General features: G+C 36.4%; 1 protein-coding gene across 3 annotated transcripts; it reads left to right on the top strand.

Annotated features, from left to right (window-relative positions):
- Positions 1 to 1,523: 1,523 nt before the first annotated feature.
- Positions 1,524 to 16,339, top strand: LOC127643881 (NLR family CARD domain-containing protein 3-like). 3 transcript variants are annotated; one of them, XM_052126810.1, is made up of 8 exons: positions 1,524 to 1,565; positions 2,804 to 2,846; positions 3,193 to 3,250; positions 3,994 to 4,149; positions 8,521 to 10,452; positions 10,596 to 10,769; positions 12,956 to 13,129; positions 14,485 to 16,339. In XM_052126810.1, exons 4-8 carry the CDS (start codon positions 4,016 to 4,018, stop codon positions 15,152 to 15,154), a joined length of 3,084 nt encoding a protein of 1,027 aa, XP_051982770.1. In that variant the 5' UTR covers positions 1,524 to 1,565; positions 2,804 to 2,846; positions 3,193 to 3,250; positions 3,994 to 4,015; the 3' UTR covers positions 15,155 to 16,339. The 3 variants fall into 3 exon arrangements, with proteins under 3 accessions (XP_051982770.1, XP_051982772.1, XP_051982769.1); XM_052126812.1 differs by lacking the exons at positions 1,524 to 1,565; positions 2,804 to 2,846; positions 3,193 to 3,250 and adding an exon at positions 3,608 to 3,661 and having other exon boundaries at positions 14,485 to 14,531; positions 14,628 to 16,339; XM_052126809.1 differs by lacking the exons at positions 1,524 to 1,565; positions 2,804 to 2,846; positions 3,193 to 3,250 and adding an exon at positions 3,608 to 3,661.
- Positions 16,340 to 21,992: the final 5,653 nt, after the last annotated feature.

Genomic DNA, 21,992 nt, shown 5'->3' with positions numbered 1-21,992 from the left:
AACATTTCTAAAGAATGCTTTCAGCACCTTGTTGAATCAATGCCACGTAGAATTAAGGCAGTTCTGAAGGCGAAGGGGGGTCAAACACAGTATTAGTATGGTGTTCCTAATAATCCTTTAGGTGAATGTATATATAAATATATACCTGTGTATTTGACCAAGAAAATGACATGGTTATTTTGTGGTAATTTGATGATATGGCATTGGGATTATCACACTTTCGGAGTGACCCTTATGTTTTGAAATACAGCAGACCATGTGACCACATGCAGTCCTCATCTTATTGCCCGTGTGTTCATCAAACACAGACTGAGCTTTTGGGGGGTGTGGAATACACTGTAAAGGCTCCGAGATAGATCTAATCAACAGACTAAGGGAGAGGATGTCAAATAGAGTCACCTATAACAAGGTGTTTGAAAAAGTATGGGGTGCATCTGTTGAGTCTACACATTTATTTATTAGCTTGGCTAAAAATGTGCAGCTTTGTGTTGATATGATGGTTCCATAATTACTTCTCAATTTGGTTCGATGCACACATTTGCTTCATCCCAACTGTATCACATTTCCATTTTAAATATTAAATGTGCATTGTTGTGGTAGTCTTTTGCCGTTTGGGTGGTTTATTTGTTAAAAAAAAAAAAAAAAACAAGGTCACTTGGGAACACTACTGTAAAAAAATGCTGCTTCTTCACTACTTGTGTCTTCTGATTTAGGTTGCTGGCCTTTCATAATTGTCCATGAGGAATTGTGAACTCTGTTAAATATAACATCAGTGCAGAAAGCACCCGTGATTAAATAGATCTCCTCCTTTCGCGGAAGCATTTACCTAATGTTACTGTGTATGACTACCCAAGAGGATTAGCCTTTCAACGTGTACACAATCTCTTCCAACCCTTTGAAGATCGCTTACTTCATCCATCTGATGAAAATTTCAAGAAGGCATTTAAAAATAAGTTGGAAGTCAGTTTGTCATGGCTGAACTACAAAAAAGTACCAGCTGATCAAGGTGATCACCCTGTCACTGGATCATCGCACCACTATGCACTGGGACGTGTTCCATCAGAACAACAGGAAGGATGACAGCTGAGCAACTTTTTTCAGAAATGAGGAAATAAAACTATTTCATGAATATTACATGATAATGCTTGAGCTCAGAGGTCATCAAAAAGTGGTCACATGCCGCCCTACGTGTGCCAAGTTAACATGGGGTCAACCAGTACCACCAGATCTTCAGGCAAGGTTAATCACTTGTTGGTAGTCATACTAAAATTCTCATACATGATTATAGCTTTTAATTATTTAACATTTTTGTGATTTGTTAAGGTTGTATATGCATTGGATCCTAACAATGACCCAAATTAACCTATTGCTTCTGTGAGATCAACTGTGTTTCTGTTTTTTGGTCTTTAATTTTGGCCGAGGACCTTGAAGCAACGGCAACAGCAGTACAATTTAGTTTATTATTATTAAAATATTACAGACATTGAAGTGTAAAACAATTTTTCCTTTTTTTCTAGATTTTAAACTGTTGCCTTAGGATTGCAGAGCACATTGCTTTTCATCTGGTAAGTTAAGGCAAAAGAACTGGAGCTTTTATTAAGAATATATAAATGTGCATGTATGTGACATTTGTTTAATTATATTAATGTTTAAGCTGCTGATGCCTATGTAGTAGCAACCTGGCTGCCTCCACTTTGTGACTGTCTTCTGAGTTGTCCTTTCCTGTGATAATCTGCGAAGCTCATTGATGGCAGAGATGGACAGAGTTTATTTGAGTGAAGCATTTTATTTAAAAGCAAAACAATTTATTTAAATAAGTGTCATGACAAGAAGCTCCTTTAATCAACTCAAGATTCAAGTACCGCCTAGTCACGAAATATCTTTGAGAGCAAGTTTAAAACAATATTTCATCCAAGAATGAAAGATATTTTGAAGAATATTTCTGACCATATAATGAAAGTCAATGGGGTGCAAAATTAACCTCAGGCAAAAATCATTCTCCAGATTTGTTTTATTTAAATTTTCTCCCCAATTTGGAACGCCCAATTCCCAATGCGCTGTAAGTCCTCGTGGTGGCGTAGTGACTCGCATCAATCCGGGTGCCGGAGGACGAATCTCGGTTGCCTCCACGTCTGAGACCATCAATCCGCACATCTTATCACATGACTTGTTGTGCGCGTTACCGTGGAGACGTAGCGCATGTGGAGGCTTCACGCTATTCTCCACGGCATCCACACACAACTCACCACACGCCCCACTGAGAGCGAGAACCACTTTATAGTGACCACGAGGAGGTTACCCCATGTGACTCTACCCTCCCTAACAACCAGGCCAATTTAGTTGCTAAGGAGACCTGGCTGGAGTCACTCAGCACGCCCTGAATTCAAACTCACGACTCCAGGTGTGATAGTCAGCGTCAATACTCTCCAATTCTCCAGATTTTCATTAATTTCATATTCTATTAATATAATTTTTCCTTTAAATAGTATAAATCATTGTGCTGTGAAATGATCATCCTATCCTTGACTGGCCCTTCTCGCAGATCTGTGGAAGGACCCTACCAGAACACAATCTAAAATTCAATCAAATACATTTTTTGCAAACCATTAAAGATTTCAACTCCATTCAAACACACTAATATCCAGTAAATCAATACTTAGTAAGTTAAACATCACCATCTGTTTAAAAGCACTTGGGAAAATCGGTCTGTGACTCAAAACATTGTTGTCAGTTTCTTAGTCAAAAGCAGCTATGCTTTATGAAATGAATACAATGCTGTGTACGTATGTGTTCAATCTAACAGGGAATGCCAAGGCAGATAACAATGTGGAAAGTACATAGTGATGGTAGGTGCATTTGATGAAAAAAGCTTTTTAATTCAGTGTTTACATGTAATGTTGCCCAATAACCTTCTTTTTTCCATTATTGTGGATTATGATAGTATACTCTGTATATTTTGTTGGGCGTCAAGTTTGATTTTACTGAGGTATGTCCTTGCATTGTTGCATTTTTCAATTTAGTTAATACCTGTACAGATATTATATACCAGTGTATTAAAGATAAAATTGTTCTCATATTATGTTGTTGTCAGGATGACATGCCCGTCCCTCTGTAGTTGTATGTAACTTCATGTTTGCTTCCTACATTGCTTTGCACTCTAAGGTACTGACCATTTTCCATTTGTTCATTTAGCATCCAACCACAGAGGGAAGAACAAACACATCCTTACTAAAGGATTTAGATGGAGCTGGTAAATTTGTATAATTGTCTTTAATTTTACAAGGGTGATAAAGACCATGTTATAGGTACAATATTGGAACTATATATCATTATTTATTTATATTATTATTATTGCAGCTGTGACAACAATATATCAGGTCAGTATATCAGCATTATCCAAACCACCAGAACGTCATGAACAACTGATAAACCTGTTTTCTTTGGCTTTTAAATAGCAGGGTCTTTTATCAAATATAAAGAAATGTACGCGCTCACGCCTTAAAGCGTCACACGTCACCAATAAGATCGAACTGTATCACAAACCAATGAAAATGAGCGTACATTGTCGCCCCGCCCCCCACGTGTCGCCCCGCCCCACCCCACCGCTCGATGACAAGACATATCTAAAGTTTTAACCACCCGCGTGTCAAGATCCCATAACGTAAGTCCACTAACCTCTCATGTTTTGATGCTTGATATAAACATCACCGTTATGTTAAGTTACAGTCAAAAGTTGATCGTTATTTATTCATTTTTAATGGTTTAAAATGGCTGGAAACGTTGACTTAGGGAAGTCGAAGTAAAGCTAGCAAGCAAGCACAAACCCACTTTAAAATTCCAAAACAGGAAGTAGGAAGTAGGAGGGAGGAGAACCACCAGAAAAGCCTATATTGTATTTATTTCATCCGTCTATAAATAGGAACACCATTGGGAACAAATGGGAATTCCAGTTATGTGTCATGCACAATCCTGAAATCAGTCTCATATGTTTAGAGACAGGAGGTGGCACTTCAAAATGAGTCTCTATGAGGAGAAAGAGTCAGAAGGTTCTGTTCGGTCTCCAGAACCCAGTTATGTGTCTATGAAGAGCGATAACTCCATGAGGGACCCTTCTGTATTGAGCAACAGACCAGCAATATCTAACCCCAGGTAAAACACTAATGCACACATCACATGGGTATAAAGATGCAATGTAGCACATTTGTTAAATTAAAGGACATCTTGTTTCTCTGCCATCTATCTGATTTTTAAGATGTACACAAATTGTGTAAAATGTACGTATTACTCCATCTGAAAAGTAATTGCATTACTTATTACTAATTACTTTCTAAGACCCTAAACAACCTCGACCAGATGAACAATACAAGGATAGACATGAAAAAGTTTTTTTAATTATTTCAAATAAATCATATAAAATCAAATAAATTATTCATGAACTGGCCAATGAATTTAAAGGGGCAGCGTTAAATTACAAAACATATATTTTAACATTATATTTCATTAAATTTCAATTTTTCAATGTTTTATATATAATTGTTCTATAAAGTATTTAACACAATTACATCAGAAGTAACTGTAATTAAATTACTGAAAATTAAGAGTAATCCCTTACTTTTCCAATGAAACCATAATTTAATTACAGTAATTAATACTTAGTAATGCATTGCACCCAACACTGATTATAGTCCATCAACCCTAAACCATATTACCACACTTACCACTTCAATACATCCAAATGAGAGATGACAATCCACTGGAAATCAGGGTAAAATAAAAGCGCAACAGGCACTGCGTTTGTTTTGTACATAGCCTATGTTTGCTATTTGGCATGTTCGTTGAGGTTTGGTGAACAACATACAATTTAATTGCACTTTTTTTTTACATTTCATTGTAATTTTTAGTTCAAATAAATAAAGAACAAAATCCAATGTTGGAAATGAGCTGCCTTGCGTTATTGTGTAGTGTCTAATCAGCGGTATTACTGGTATAGTCATTTATTTAAAAGTGAAAGACACACAAAAATTGTCTATCAAACATATTTTCTGTTCCAATTTGTGCTCTTAGTTTGGCACATTCGAAATTATTTAAAGGAATGGTTCACCCAAAAATAAAAATTCAGTAATTGTTTACACACCCCTGTATTTTAATAATCCCATTTGACTTTCTTTCTTAAAGCTGCACTATGTATGATTTTTTTTAGTTATAATTGAACAAACTGGCATTATTGATTGAGTATTAGGGCTGTCGATTTAAGTGTTAATTCAGTGCGATTCATTTGACAAAAAATAACGCTTAAAAAAAATGTACGCAATTAATCGCAATGCCCACGGACCATAATAAGGAAGATTCCTGAGAAATGCTTGTAGTACCACCTGTTTACTCCAGAGGGCAGTAAGTGAAACTTCAGCTGTGTGAGCAACACACAGTTTATACAGTGAACAAACACTTCAGTAGAACAACACAAACATGTGTTACATTCTTGCGTTCAAATCACTCGGAGCGCAAATCTGAACTAAGACATCTCAAGATGTGTTTAAAGATTGAGTATTAAACTATATTTAACTCGACACAGTCAACTAAACATTTTACGTTTATGACGCAACACACCCGAGACGGTCCTTAAACAAGCCCTCATAATAAATCTCTGATTGATAAATTCACTTGTGTAATGGATTGCTGTGAACTGTGTGTCAATGATTGACTTATGATCAATAATATAGTAGTAAACAATACATTATATTCTAAAGACACTTTTTGTAACTTATCAATGATGAACTCTTTTGCTACAAGAATGCATTTTAATTATCTGAATATTACTACTGTAAGCCTATAAAAATTATTTGTATTTTGAGCTGTTGGTTCAATTTGACGCAAAATCACTGGCTTATGACATACATTCTTGCTTCTTTATGTCATGTCCGTGAATATTGGAAAGAAGTACCGCTATCTGTTTACCCATGTAAACAGTAGATGGCGGTAATGCACTGTTTTATTTTGCGAGTAGCCATTAAAAAGAAGAAAGAAACAGTTCAGTCACACTCGCACTGTTCATCTGTTATTCATTTGGTGAAGTTGTTTAGCTGATATAATGCTAATGCTATATTGCTTGTCATGCTTGTGTGAATCGAACATTACTCGTGTTTTTACCGATCGCGATGTATCTACATTTTCTGAGAGAGTCACTGTGACCTGTTTACTAATATTTATGACTTCTGAAATTGACTGTTAACTTCCATTTTTAAACATATTATTTCCATGTTTAATAAAGTCATTTTTATCCCCATCATTATTTAATTTTATGTTTTTAGTTGACGTGTTATCGTGTGCATTCATAGACGTACTATTGTAGTATTACGGTTCACTCGCATTATCAACTGAGGCTGTACAATATAATATAAAAATAACAAAGTTGTTCATTGAGTTTTACCTCTTAAATTGATAATTGTAGTACAATACAAACATTAATAGAAGATAAAACACTTGAATAATTATATTTAAAGTGTACTTCAGGAGTCCCCTGTTCTCTATGTAGAAGTGTTTTAAGTGGTGTCAGAAAAGCGCTATAAGTGTAAAATTCATTCATTCAAAATATGTGAATACGAGTGTTGTTTATTTTCATCGAAGCAAGTAATAATTCAGTTTTAAATGTTCAATAGTATAACATTATATCAACATGAAAACAACACGGTTCTGAAAATCTCCAGTCATGATCACATGCAAGCAAATCTCAATCATGAGATTCATCCGCCAGAACACGAATCACGTTTACTGTTCTTCTGCAAATTGCTTGCAGTTTTAAGTAGAGATGTAACCGTATGAAAATTTAATATCACGATTATCGTGACCAAAACTATCACGGTTATCAGTATGATCACGGTATTGTTAAAATGTACAAAAAGTACTGACACACACACACACTGAAATAATTTAAACAGGTTTTATATTTGAAAATCAACAAACAACAAATACAATTATTAAACAAGGGAATAGCAAATGCAGTTATTATTATTATTATTTTTAACTTGCACATTTTAAATGATCAAAATATGTTGGTTGGGTGACGAAACTACATAACATGTTATTAGCTCTCTGAAATTCTTGATTCTGGTCGCTCACCCTGAAACTCCGGCTTCTTTCATGTCTCACGTTCTCTCCTTTCATACAAACACAACTGTGCCTCTGTTATAGTTATTGATTGTATTGAAAATGAAATCGGAGGACTTCAGTATTTGTATTGGCTATTGTTTTGTAGACTGCAACGGATTATAAAATAATTAAAGAACAGGTAAAATTTTAAAACATTCATCTCAAATCACTATTTCATGTCCCCGTAATTATTTGAAAAGCCGTGTATTAGTGGTATGAATGTACATCACTTAAATGTCACACGTATTTCTTATTTGTTACTGTCTTGTTCGTTTGTTTTGGTTCAAAGCAATGCACTTGCTTGGAACTTTTACTTTGCGGAAACTTGCGTTTTTTACAAGTGAGATAAGAAATTATTTCAACCCAATTAAATATTGTGTCCAACTATTTACATTTCCTCATACTTTTCCCCAACTCGTGCACTGAGCTAAAAGTTAACTTACTTGCATGCACTATAAAGTGATGGATTGTTGTCACGAAGATGACTCGCCAGATTGGACGCGTTGCCCCGTATCGCAGCGACTTTCCTCAGCAGACAGAGTTACCATCTTCTACTAATTTTCCCTCAGTATTCTTATAAAATCCAAAATATTTGGTATTCTTGGAAGGTTGGAAATTCTCCCGAGTGCTGTCATTGCCTTCCGGCGTGTTTTCACGCCAAAAAAACAACAATAACAATGTTGCATGCTGCGCCCATGATTCAGACTCATGCTGGGTGTGTGTGGACAGCATTTACCGCAAGTTTTTCAATTCACGATAATCGTGTTTTAATGATAATTAAATGTGACACAGTAATATTAACCGTCTGGGAATTTTATTGTGGTTTACCGTGAAACCGGTAACCATTTCATCCCTAGTTTTAAGTTTCAACCACAGATAACGCTAGAGAGCACAAACTTACGTAGCGCAGCTTTAACACAAAGAGACTGCATGAGAGCAACAGTTCTCTTAGCTCTTCCCCGAGATGGGGCTTTCAAGCAAAAACTCATTTTGTTTATCTAAAATAGGTATGCCACAGCGATAATAACAACAAAACATGTCTGAAGATTTTGGTTTGTTTTTAACCAAAACTTACTGCATGATTTCAGAACAAGGCATGAGGTGCATACAATAATTTATTAGACATCTGAATTATACTTTTGTGTCCTTTTGAAGCTTGAAGAGGTGGTCCCCATGAACTGCCATTGAATGACATCACTGAGCACAAATATATTCACAATTTCTCCCTTTGTGTTAAGAAAAAAAAGTAATATGGTGTTATAACAACTCAGGGGTGAGTAAACAATGGCTGTATTTAAATTTTTGTGTGAACTATCCCTTTAATGCTTTTCCTGTTTTGTTTTTTTGCCTTTTTTGTTTTTAATTTCTCTGCAGTTTGAAGCTAAATGATGTTGTCAGACCTCTAAAGTCCCGTACTGCTTCTGACAGTCAGTCTCACATTTGGCCGCATGACACAGAATTTGCCCTAAAGACAAAAACACTGCTGGAGAAAAATGGAGACCAGCAGCAGGATTCTTACCAACCAGTTGATAATGTCATGCAGAAAGTCAAAGACCAACACAAAACCAGCATGAAGAACAAGTATGAGATCTTATTTGAGGGAATAAAACTGCTTGAGAATCAAACGCTCTTGAACAGGATTTACACACAGCTCTACATCATAGAGGGAGAAAGTGAAGGGGTGAATGAAGAACATGAGGTTTTACACATGGAGAAAACACCCAGAACTCAACACCATCAAGACACTCCAATCTACTGCAATGACATCTTTAAACCTGAAGCAGGATGTGAGGAGAAGAGAAAAGACCAAATAAAGACTGTTCTTACTAAAGGCATCGCTGGAATTGGGAAAACAGTTTCTGTGCAGAAGTTCATTCTTGACTGGGCCGAGGGAAAAGCCAATCAGGATGTAGATTTCATGTTTGTGTTTCCATTTCGAGAGCTGAACTTGATTAAAGATGAGCAGTACAGTCTTCACAAACTTCTGCTGGACTTTCATCCTGAACTTCATGATCTGGACCCAAAGATTTATGATGAGTGTAAAGTTGTGTTCATCTTTGATGGTCTGGATGAAAGCAGAATTCCACTGATGTTTTCAGACAGTGAGAAAGTTCCTGATGTGACTGAGACTTCATCAATGGGTGTGCTGATGTCAAACCTCATCAAAGGAGATCTGCTTCCCTCTGCTCTCATCTGGATTACCTCCAGACCAGCAGCAGCCAATCAGATCCCCAACAAATATATCAAGCGCGTGACAGAGATTCAGGGATTCAATGACCCTCAGAAGGAGGAATATTTCAGGAAGAGAATCAGTGATGAGCATCAAGCCAGCAGAATCATCTCACACATTAGAAGAGCAAAAAGCCTCCACATCATGTGTCATATACCAGTCTTCTGTTGGATCTCATCCACTGTGCTTCAAAACATCCTGAAACAAGACGACAGTGCAGAAATCCCTCAAACTCTAACTGAAATATACATCCACTTCCTGCTCATTCAGATCAATATGAGGAATCAGAAGTATGAAGAGAGAGATCCAGAGAAACTCTTGCAGTCCAACAGAGAAATTATTGTGAAACTTGCTGAACTGGCTTTCAAACAGCTGATGAAGGGCAATGTTATGTTCTATGAGGAGGACCTGAGAGAGAGCGGCATAGATGTCACTGACGCCTCAGTGTATTCTGGGATCTGCACTGAGATCTTTAAGGAGGAATCCATGTTTCATCAGAGGAAAGTCTACAGCTTCATACATCTCAGCTTTCAGGAGTTTCTGGCTGCTTTCTATGTGTTTTACTTCCATGTAAGTACAACCATGGAGGGCCTAAAAGATTTTGCTTCAATACAGAATTTGCTGAAAGGAGCAGTAGACAAAGCCCTTCAGAGTGAAAATGGACACTTGGATCTTTTCCTGCGATTCCTGCTTGGCATCTCACTGGAGTCCAATCAGAGACTCTTACAGGATCTACTGACACACACAGAGAACAGCTCAGAAAGCATCAGGGAAACTGAAATTTACATCAAAGACAAAATCAAAGAGGGACGTGGACTCTCCACTGAAAGATCCATCAATCTGTTCCTCTGTCTGCTGGAGATGAAAGATCAGACTCTATACAGAGAGATTCAGGAGTTTGTACAATCAGAGAAACACTCAGAGAATAAACTCTCTCCTGCTCAATGTTCAGCAATCTCCTACATGCTTCAGATGTCAGAGGAGGTGCTGGATGAGCTGGACCTGAAGAAATACAACACATCAGAGGAGGGTAGAAGAAGACTGATACCAGCTGTCTTCAACTGCAGAAAAGCTCTGTGAGTGTTAAATCCATTAGAATGTTTTCTAGGATTACTTGCTGCATATCATAAAATATGTCTCATATTTCTGATGACCGAAAATACTAATAGAGTCTGAGTCAGTTCAAGAAGGTCCCTGAACATTTTTTACTCTCTTTTAGACTTTCTGACTGTAATGTCGCTGATCAGGTCTGTGAAATTGTGGCTTCAGCTCTGCGATCTTCAAAGTCTCTCCTGAGAGAGTTGGACCTGAGTAACAATGACCTGCAGGATTCAGGAGTGAAGTTGCTCTCTGATGCACTGAAGAGTCCAAACTGTCAACTGAACATACTGAGGTTTGTAAGAGTAAAATTGTGAGGGGAATGTATTAGTGGTGTAAAGGTTCAAATTTCTCATGGTTCAGTTTGTATCATGGTTTTGGGGTTTCGGTACGGTTCGGTAATTGCTTTGACTAAAAAAATATTACGGCCAAATCCAAAGAATAATCTATTTGGTATACACTTCAACAGGTTTGCGCTTAAATAACAATCATGGTTTTACAAGAGTAACCATAGTTTAATGTTATTTGTATTAAAATAATGGTAACCAGAATATTAAGTTAAACATGGTTACTGTCATGGTTACAATATATAATAAAATCATGGTTACTATATAGAAACTACATATTACTTTTATAAAACCACGGTTAATTGTATCAAAACAATGAGAAATGCATGTTGACAGCATTCATGGTTACTACAATATTACTATAGCAAAAAGATGGTTAAATTTAGTCAGGGTACTTAATAAAAAAAAATTGTATTTAACTTAATACCTGCAGTAATACGCTTAATAAATAAAGTGCACTTCAAATTCATCTCAACATTCAATATTTGGAAGCTGTACATCACATATGAGAAGGGATGTGATAATCTGCTTGAGTGTTTTAATAATACATGGAAATCCCATATGAACACCCCAATTGTTTCAATTGTTTCATGTCTGTTTGAATTAGAAAGGAGTGCCTGCTTACAAATGGAAGTGAGTGTGTGCAGTTTTGGCTCACCTGTGGATCTTGGTTGGTGTAAAATTTGAATAATTTATTACTATAACAGCATCTTAATGCCATTAATAAAAGTGCTTTATTGACACTCGTGGTAGATTACAGCCACGCGAGAAAACAGGAAGAACTCGTGTGCATGTTTTAAGTAAACCCTCAAGCACATTATTGACATGTATTAAGTGTACGGCACTCGTGTCGAGCAATGTCTACAAATAGTGCCTGTTTTGGTTATAATTGGCTTTCATCAGCAGTTCAGCTTCATCCTGACCCACTGATGGGGTTGGGACAGCACATCTGACTTGCTGCCAGGACTTCCTAATGACGTCCTGTCTCAAGCAGAGGCGCGCTTTGCATTCTCCCACAAAAATTGTGAACTTTGTTGAAGAACGGCCTTGGAAGTGGCAGGGTGATGAAAGAGGCATGTCATTCCACCACAAGTGTAAGAATCGTGACAGCCCTTCTATAAAAACCAGCTCAACCATCATGCAATTCCCATGCTGGTCAAGGCTGGTTTTTGCGGGTTATTGCATCTTTGGTGCTGGTCTAGCTGGTGGACCAATATAGCCATGCTTTTTCATCAGCAAAACCTAGGTATGGTCTTTCTTATAAAACTGTTTAAGCTAGTTTAAAAGCCTGGTAGGGTCACCAGCACACCAGCATCCCTTGCTGGGGGACCAGGACCAAAAACACAAAAGCTGGTGACCAGCAATGCTAGTCTTTTCAGTGGGGAGGAGAAAGAGTTTTGTTGAACTCTTTATATCAGCTCCTTAGCTCCCAATAGTTGTAGATAAGAATGCACAACAAAACACTGACTTGTCATTTAAATATGGCACAAATGCTTCACATCCATGCTTCCAGAGTTGGGAAGTATCTATCAAAAAGTTACAAAATTAAGCCTAGCTGTATGGGTGTATTGTTGTGTTAGTCAAGTAGGTTTTACAAGTAGAGATTCGTGCTGAGATCTTTGTGTTGTCTAGCTGGAATGATAACAAAGGACTGATAGGAGATGGATATGAGACACTATAAGAGAGCATATATAACAATATAGCAGAGCGGTCTCTATAGACACATTTGAAGCCCAATTGGTTGGTATCCACTAGGTTGTTTTAGCTCTAGGATAAAGAAGGAAGATTTACCATGTATCTCAACAGTGTTGATACATGAGCACAGACAGTTTATTGAAAACAACTCTTGGGGGTTTTGGACAAGAAAAAAGAAAGAACTGGGTAAATAAATAATCTGAGATGTGTAGGTGAGTTATAAGAAGACTATCATTGATAATGTTAAGTCTGACGATGAAATCAAGTAGAAAGGAGGTGGGGGACTGGGATCTGCACATAACACAGGCCAGTTTCAAACCCTGTGAGCATTGTGGCTCATTATGTGTCATGGGTATTTACACTAACAATTTCGCTACAGCTCTGACAAGATACAGTTCTTAAATAAGATATCTCAATGTTTTGATGTCTCTTTTTGTAGATTATCAGGCTGTATGGTGACAGAGGAAGGCTGTTGTTATGTGGCGTCAGCTCTGAGATCAAACCCTTCACACATGATAGAGCTGGATCTGAGCTACAATCATCCAGGAGAATCAGGAGTCAAACTGCTATCTGAGAGACTCAATGATCCAAACTGCAAACTGGACAAACTCAAGTAAGTTGGGTTGCATCACAAATGTATACAGTATTTATGTATGGTGGCTAACTGAGACATCCAGTCAAATTTACCTCAAAGGTCATATACATAAATTCTCCTTTAGGAATATAAACATGTTCTTGATTATATCTTTGATAATGTATGTATTCATTTTGTATTATCTGGTTTGGCTTTACTGATGACTATTAACAATGGAAAAAAATGTTTTTTTGTTGCATTGGATTTCTAATTCCCAGTATGCTTTGTATGGCACTCGGTAGTGAGAACATTTAAAACATTTTAAATGTGTCTTTGTGCAAGATAAATGTAATGGGGAGAATTTCAGGACTCCACACTAAAGCAAATTACTTTGGAGCCATTTGCTCCTTTACTGAAACATTAAGGAGCCAAATGGCTGTTTTTAGTCACCAAATCATATAATTGCTCGATTTAGATAGAAAGCAAAAGAAAAGGACGACAGCTGATAACCCATTAATCAATGGTTTAAAAAACGGTATACAGTATATAGTTGAGAAGATACGTAAATTTGCATTCCCGTTTTGTCTCATCAATGTTCTCACCCCTTTCATAATTTATACAGATATAAGAGATAAAAAAATTTTTATTTAGTAATTGCCTTCTTGAGCATCAATGAATGTTTGCACCTTGTGTAATAGTTGTGTATGAGTCCCTCAAATTTGAAGTATTTCGATTAAAATGACATTGTTGTTTTAATATTACATTTTTATGAGCTTACACTTTTTACTTACTACATTTCAACCATTTTTTTTTTTTTAATAATTTGTTTAAACTTTTTTTTTTACTTAGCTAGCAAGTATTTTTTTGAGCAATATATTAATGTGTGGACACATACCATTTTTTTCTTTGTTTATTGTATTGTGTCTTGCACCTGTGCCAAATTAAGGTTGGATGCGCATACATTTTTTACATTTTTTTTTTATTATTTAAATTTTTATAAAACTCATTTTAAACATGTGGAACTATTGTCCATGAGTTATTGTCCAAGTTCAGCCAAAGAGTTATTTTTTAAGTGTGAGCACCCACAGCAAAGGAAGAGATGAGCAAGCATATTTAGTGTTAGGAAGTCTATAAATCTTTTTACAAATGCTCAAATGGACCAATTTAATTGATCAAACTTTACTCTAGCAACCTAAGGAAATTAATGCAATACATTTACTTGTCTGTGCCTCTGTGCACATTCAGTGCACTCTGCACACTTACGGGGTACTGTACATACTGTATGCTGCATGGTGTCTGTTTTTGGTATTGGCAAACAACACTTTTAGTGCATGACGCAATGCTGATAATCCCCAATAATAAAACATTATACCTATATTTATATGTTTGTCTAGTGTAGACCATGGAGAACATTTCAGGATCACACCAGGACTGCGAAAATGTAGGTCTTTTCTCTCTTTTACACACTTTCTTCTTGCACTCTTTGCTGTAAAACAGTCCTATATACAGTTCAAATCTATCTTCTCTTCTTGTTTAGATTTCTGTGATCTCACTCTGGATCCAAACACAGCAAACACTCATCTCTTTCTGTCTGAGGAGAACACAAAGGTGACACATGTGGAGGATCAGTCATATCCTGATCATCCAGACAGATTTGAGCACTATGAGCAGGTTCTATGTAGAGAGAGTCTGACTGGACGCTGTTACTGGGAGGCTGAATGGAGTGGCTGGGCTGATATTGCAGTGACATATAAAAAAATAGGAAGGAAAGGAAGGAGTGATGGTTGTAATTTTGGACTCAATGAAATGTCCTGGAATTTGAGCTGTATTTATGGCAGATTCACTGCGTGGCACAATAAAAAGAGCGTTGACATACGTGCCCCTTCACCTCCCTCTAACAGAGTAGGAGTGTATCTGGACTGGTCGGCCGGCACTCTGACCTTCTACAGCGTCTCTGACACACACACACTCACACACTTACACACATTCAACACCACATTCACTGAACCCGTCTATACTGGATTTGGGGTTTTTTATTCCGACTGCTCCGTGTCTCTATGTTAAATTGGACAACCTCCTGTGTGAAACACAACTCTCTCTTTAAACACTTTCCATATTGTAATTAGGGCTGGGTATCCCTACCCACCTCATGATATGATACATGTTGCGAATACAATTCGACATATCGTGCAATACATCACAACTCTAATATAATTATTCAAAACATCACGCTATTAAGATTCAATTACAATTTACAAGCTTTTAGTTCCTATTAATTTGGGTATGTTTCAGATATAATGTCAATTTTGCTTGCATACAGTATAAAAAAAGAAATTCTCTTTCAGCTTATGCTGTTATTAATTATACAGGGGACCTTCTATCTTGGTAAATTAAGGAAATACTTCAAACATTTATCATCATAAGTTCTTTATCATTTTAGTCACATTTTAAAAACATACAAAGTCCATGGTTTCCTTATATAAAATGTTACATGTTGTTTACAAGTTTTTACATTGCTATGTAGGACAAATGCTAAAACGGTACTCTGTCTTTAAGACTAGAGACTGGGACTTTGACAGTGTTTTGTGGAATGTTGTTACAGCATGCATGCTGTGTAATTAGAATTCAATGTTTCTTTTGTTGTTTTGATCATCAAAGTACACAGAAAAGGTTTTATTTTTTGAAAAATGGTTTTTCATCAAAATAAAGTTCTTTAATACACAATGTAAATGCTCAAAGGTAAAATAAATAAGTTTATCATACCATTCTCAATAAAATCACAAGCAAATAAGCCTTTTTAAAACAGTGGGCTACATTCAGGATGATCAGGCGCAGAACAAGTACTAGAACTGAAAGGAACCTGCGCTGAAAAAAGTATGTGAAAGTGTATATTTTATTTTTATAACATTTTAACTTTCTACAGAGAAGGTTTCTCTGTGTAAGATTCTACATTCTATTAATTAATATTATATCATGACATTTTATAATAATGATATGAACTGTCACTGTTTGAAATAATGTTTACAATTCACAAGTAATAACATTGAGTTTACATTCATTTGTATAGCAAACTTAATGGTACTGTCACTTTAAGAATTCAAGGAGCATGTTACAGGTCCACACACACAGTGTCCAGTTTATTAGTGACAGAGAAGTCTCTTGTTTTTTAATCGCATCTGTGCTGTGTTATTAAAATGAATTTTTCTTTTTGCTTTAATATCTGACTGTAAAGAACAAACAATGTATTAAAAGACATATTATTTAAAGAAAGTCGCCTCATCTTTGATGGACACGCATTACACAGAAGAAATGTTCTTTTCCAGGTATTCAACCACTAAAATTTCTGAAATTAAATGTAAGCACTTTAAGGACCTTGTGAACCCTGTAAACAGTGTAGAAAAAAATTGCAGTAGGGGTAAAATCAAGCAATTGAGAGATTAGGATGTTTGATGGGTCATTTCATTTATGATCACATGACAAAAAAAACATGTTTTACGATATGGTTCGTAATCTTTTTGGTTTGCGATGTATCTAAATATCAGTTGTTCTTTATTGCTTCATGTCAAAGCCTGCATTGTTAAAACTGTAAACATGTATGCCGTTTACATTGCAGCCACTAATTCTACCATACTACATGAACATACATTAAGTTATATTTTGAGGAGATGTGATGCATGAAGGTCAACTAAAGAAAGACTTGAGGTGAATATGACACCACATGGACACATTTCAGTGCGACACCTGTAGTGCTATAATTTACCGCTCTTTTTATGGGGGATTTACAGTCACTTGAATCAGTTTAAAAGTATATTCTGCTTGTCATTACTGCTAGAATGAAAAACTTTTACTTGATTTAATTTATACCATTCAGACACAGGAAGGATATTTGGATACATTTGCACCTTTTAACCAATGGCATAGGTTTGGAAGTTGGTAGGTACATGGAGGATCATTTTCAAAATCTTGGTATTTTAAAATAAATTTGTCATTCATATTCAAAGGTGTTTTGCTCAATAAGGCACTTACTGACCGCAGCAGAATCCTCCATTAATTGGGGCGTATGCAAGCCCAGGAATTTTTTTTATTTTTTATTAACTGGATTGGAAACTGGCTTTTATATGTAGCTTTAGAAGAGATAGGGAAATCATTTACACATAATTACACTAAGAAATTTGATAGTCATTAATATGAAAACAAAACAGTTTAAAGTTTTGCCCAAATGTTGGTCGGGACATTTCTGATTTTCTGTAAGTTCCCTACCTAAATCTATGCTTTTAACAACAAATGAGAGGTAAATGAATTTGGATTACATTTTCTTGTTTCTTCCACAAGGTAAATTACTTCATGAAAACAAAAGTCTAAATTCTGGGTGTATTTGCCTGGTGGCTCTGTGGTTGATCTATATTGATACACATATTCTATTTAAGTGGGCAAAGCTGTATGCAAATGTTTGTTGACATGCAAAAATACAATCATCTGACCACTGTGGCACTGGAAGAATTTTAGAAAGATTTGCATGCAAGCAATTCAACCCACCGTACGCAAATGATAAACGATGGCACTGGAATTATTTACAAACGAACTGAAATTATGCATCCTTCCTTCTTAACTGCAGGGCCGTAGCTAATGGGGTTAAAGGTGGTAATGATTCTAGGGGCCCACAGGTCCAGGGGGGGCCCACAACCAATTTTAAACTTTATTTTCATATGAAAGGGGCCCAGAGCAATATACAGTCAGAGGTCCCAGAATCCTTGCTACGGCCCTGCTTAACTGCCTGTAAAAAAGATTTCGTTCCGTTATACTTATTCAATCCATGGCGTATCTCATTTAGTCCAAAGACTAGAAAGAAATACAATATGTTTATTCACAGATTTAAATGGAAAACAATATATATAGTGTATATTTGTAGGGTTACCAGACATCTCCATTTTCTGGGTACAGTCACGTTTTTGGTCTGTTCCCGGTTGGAGCTGTCCCCAAAAATGTCCTCGTGTTTCCATAGAGTTCAAAACAGACCGCATAGTGAATTATATTACATGGCAAGTAAGCCAGAGCAGCAAAGCCTATCATGTATTGTTTATTTTGACCAACAGAGGGGGCTACTCGCTATAGCAGCTTCAATTAATTCGTCTTCCTAAACATATTACTTGGTCGGGCCAGTTTTGCCATTAAGAACTGGAACAGGCAATTGAAGAGAATTATCATCACTGTTATAAGCTTCAATGTAAAACACATACTAGCTATTTATTATATAAAGTTAAATTGTTATGTATTTAATAACAGGTTCTGAATTCGGCAGGGGATTGTATTGAAAGTTTGACTTTCATAATTTAGAAATTCCGGTGAAAAGTAGTCACATGAATCCCTGCTTTGTGTAAATGTCTTTGATGGAGGGAAGAGAGACCCCGATGATCTTCTCAGCTGTCCTCACTTTCCTCTGCAGGGCTTTGCGGTCCGAAACGGTGCAAGTCCCAAACCAGGCAGTGATGGTGAAAATAAAAATGCTGAAATAAATCATTCTCTCTACAATTATTCTGACATTTCACATTTTTAAAATAAAGTAGTGATCCTAACTGACCCAAGACTGGGTTTGAATTAAGAGTTTAAATGTAATTTGTCGAAGGTGTATGTAAACTTCTGACTAATGTTTGTTTTAGATGCTAAATTTTTACATTCTTCACTGTATTCATCACATGATGAAGATGCTCAAAGAGCAGGACCCTTATGCTGTGGAGTCAGCTGCAATAGTTCCTCATTTTTTATACATGTTTGTTTAGTTCACTTTTATCATGCCAATGTCCTCTGTACAGCATAGAAAAGAATGAACTCATTGAAGATGAAACAGAAGAGCTCTAAAAATGATCAACTTTACCTCCTAGTTTGAATATCGTAGAGACATAGGGTACAGTATTCAATAGATTCACTAATTTGTTCAGATAACATAAGAATTTGTGTTTTTATTGACCAAACTAATGGCACAATGGCAATGCATTGATCTAATGTTAATAATAATAATTCCACTAATTGTTATATACTAAACCTTTTTATTCAAATTATTATTTTAAATTAACAAATTTTTTAAGGCAAGCAGGTTATATTACATTGCATAGTTCAGCACATTATCACATTCACCATGTTCAAAATACATAAAATCCAATTTGTCCCCTTTTTAATAAGTAACATGACATTTCAATTACCTATTGACCACTGAACTTGGTCAAATTTTTAATTTCAGAAATCTGGTCACTTTATATATTTGGGACAGTTAGTTTACATTGTTTTAAAATATTATGCCAAATGGCTTTGCCAGCCCCACAAGTTAAAACTATCCACTAAACTAAATATATTTAAGAAATATTTAATACAAAAACTAAAGTGTTCCACATTCACCCATTATATTACCCCAACCTAAACCCATACCGAGTTCAAATGGTAGATTTGTATACGGAATTATTTGCGTTTTGTTACTTTGGTCACCCTTAAGAACATCCTATTGGTCCCACTTTATTATAGATACACAAACAACAATAAAAAATGTAATATATATATATATATATATATATATATATATATATATATATATATATATGTATGTATATCACACACATAACAACTACACCTCTCTCTCCACTCTCCCTCCCCGAGAGCCCTCCAAAAACACCAGATATTTGCCCCACTTTCCCAATTCTTTAGATACCCCTTCTTCAAAAGCTGCCACACAACATCCGCACACCACTCCGGAAATGATGGCACTCCGTCTTACTTCCAACCCCTTAAAATAACTTGTCTGACAATCATGCCAATAATTATATGGAGGCAAGGCATAGATCTAATGGGGTCAGAGACGAATAATAAAATATCCATGTAAAGCAAAAGCTTATGTGCCACACCTCCCACCATCACCTGAAAAATCCTCCTCCTTTCTTATCGCAGCTGCTAATGGTTCCAGTGCAAGACAGAACAACAAGGAAACTATTGCCCATACAGATTAAAATAATCTAAAATTAATTAATCTGAAATTAATTATTTGTTTTTACCGCCACTACCAGGTGTCTATAAAGTAACTTAATCCATTCAATAAAAGTATTCCCAAACCTTTACCTTTCCAGAATCTTTGGAATTGGACGCTAACTCTTACACTCGCTTGGATCTTTGTCCTTTTTAAGAATCAGACTGATCCGGGCTTGTGTCATGGTTGGGGGAAGTTTTCCATTCTTTAATGTTTCCATATGAACTTCTAACAAAAGTGGAGCCAGTTCTGTAGCATAAGATCTAAAAACTCAGCAGAAAAGACGTCTGGCCCCGGAGCCTTGCCTGTAGGCAAGGCCTTAATTACCTAGTTAAGTTCCTCCAAGGTTATCTCAGATTCAAGAAATATTTTTTGCTCAGTTGTCAGTTTAGGGAGATCTAATGGTTCCACAAAGTTTCTAAAATCTTTATCAACAGATGAAGATGTGGAACTATAAAGATCAAGATTCAAATTATTTAAAGCATTATTAATATCAATGGCCGAGGTAAATATTTCACCACCAGCAGATTTCACTGAGGGAATGGTAGAAACAGACTCTCTCTGCTTTATATATCTAGCCAAAAGTTTCCCTGTTTTGTCCCCTGACTCAAAATATGTCTTGCGCTAATTAACCAAAACTCCACCTTTTGTGACAAAATAGTATTATATCTTTATTTCAATCGGGTCAATTCTCTGAGGCCATCAGACGACATTCGGCACTTCAGCTCTGACTCAGTACTTTTAATATCTTCTTCCAACACCACGAGATCTCCCATACTGTATGATCTGACCCCTAAGAACCACCTTAAGTGCCTCCCAAGCCACGCCCACAGAAGATACTGTGGACCAGTTGGTCTCCATATAATCATTGATTTCAGCCTTTAACATTTGTTGAAAATTAGGATTTAGCAAAAGGGAATCATTAAAGTGCCAACTATATGAATTCCTTTTGTCCATATGTGGCAACACCATGGTGTGATATGAGACTAATGGTGTGTTTACATACAACGCAAAGAAAATTATCACCTCACGTTGCTCACGCGAGTTTGACCGCTGGATTATAAATTTGTGTTTAAACTTGTGTTTGCGCGAGTAACGCGAACCCGCGAGTATTCCCCCTTCTCTTCCGGAAAAGGACAGGAGGAGGGCTTCTACGACTTGGTTCATAGTAAAGTAAAACCAATTGCTGGAATCAAGTAGACGCACATATTTTCAGAACTTACCAGGTAGTCCAACTTCCTCACTCACTTTCCTCACTTTTTTCGTCCGGTCTCTGTAACCTCCAGGAATACGCGAATGGAGCGAATTTGAATGTTCGAGTTGTGCCATTCGCTTAATCCATTCGCATTCACATCTTTGCATTGACTTTGCGCTGTATGTGAATGCACCATAAGATGTTTCCAATTGAGCAATCCACAACAGATGAAATGAGGGACTTAGCTAAACAAAATCTATTCTACAATAAATCTTTTGGACCGATGAAAAAGATGTATAGTCCCTACCAGGTTCAAAAGTCTCCAAATATCTGTAAGACCAAGATTTGTACATATCCTGTGAAGCGTCAGTATTGCTCTAGGGGTCTTACACACTTTTGCTTCACTACGATCAAGGATGGAGTCCATCAACAGATTAAATTCTCCTCCCAATATTATATCATGAGGGGTGCCAGCGGCTTGCAACATCCCTTCAAGATCTATAAAAAAGTACTGATCATCAACATTAGGTGCAAAAATATTAGCCAAAATCAACCTTTGGCCCGGAATTTCAGCTAAAACAACAATGACTCTTCCTAATTTATTTGTAGATGTGATGTGAATAACAATTGTAGATGTTTATATATCAATGTAATGACTCCCCCTGCTCTTACTTGAGCCACCCCTAAAGAAAACATGT

The sequence above is a fragment of the Xyrauchen texanus genome, chromosome 5, assembly GCF_025860055.1.
Source record: "Xyrauchen texanus isolate HMW12.3.18 chromosome 5, RBS_HiC_50CHRs, whole genome shotgun sequence".
NCBI lineage: Eukaryota > Metazoa > Chordata > Actinopteri > Cypriniformes > Catostomidae > Xyrauchen > Xyrauchen texanus.
The sequence above is the reverse complement of the archived record's forward strand: the minus strand, read 5'-3'. Positions and strand labels throughout refer to the sequence as shown.

Bases quoted from the DNA above. Each gene is read 5' to 3' on its own strand.
- LOC127643881 (XM_052126810.1), top strand. From the start codon at position 4,016: ATGAGTCTCTATGAGGAGAAAGAGTCAGAAGGTTCTGTTCGGTCTCCA. The intron at 4,150-8,520 runs GTAAAACACTAA...ATTTCTCTGCAG, and splicing joins CCAGCAATATCTAACCCCAG to TTTGAAGCTAAATGATGTTG. The intron at 10,453-10,595 runs GTGAGTGTTAAA...ACTCTCTTTTAG, and splicing joins TTCAACTGCAGAAAAGCTCT to ACTTTCTGACTGTAATGTCG.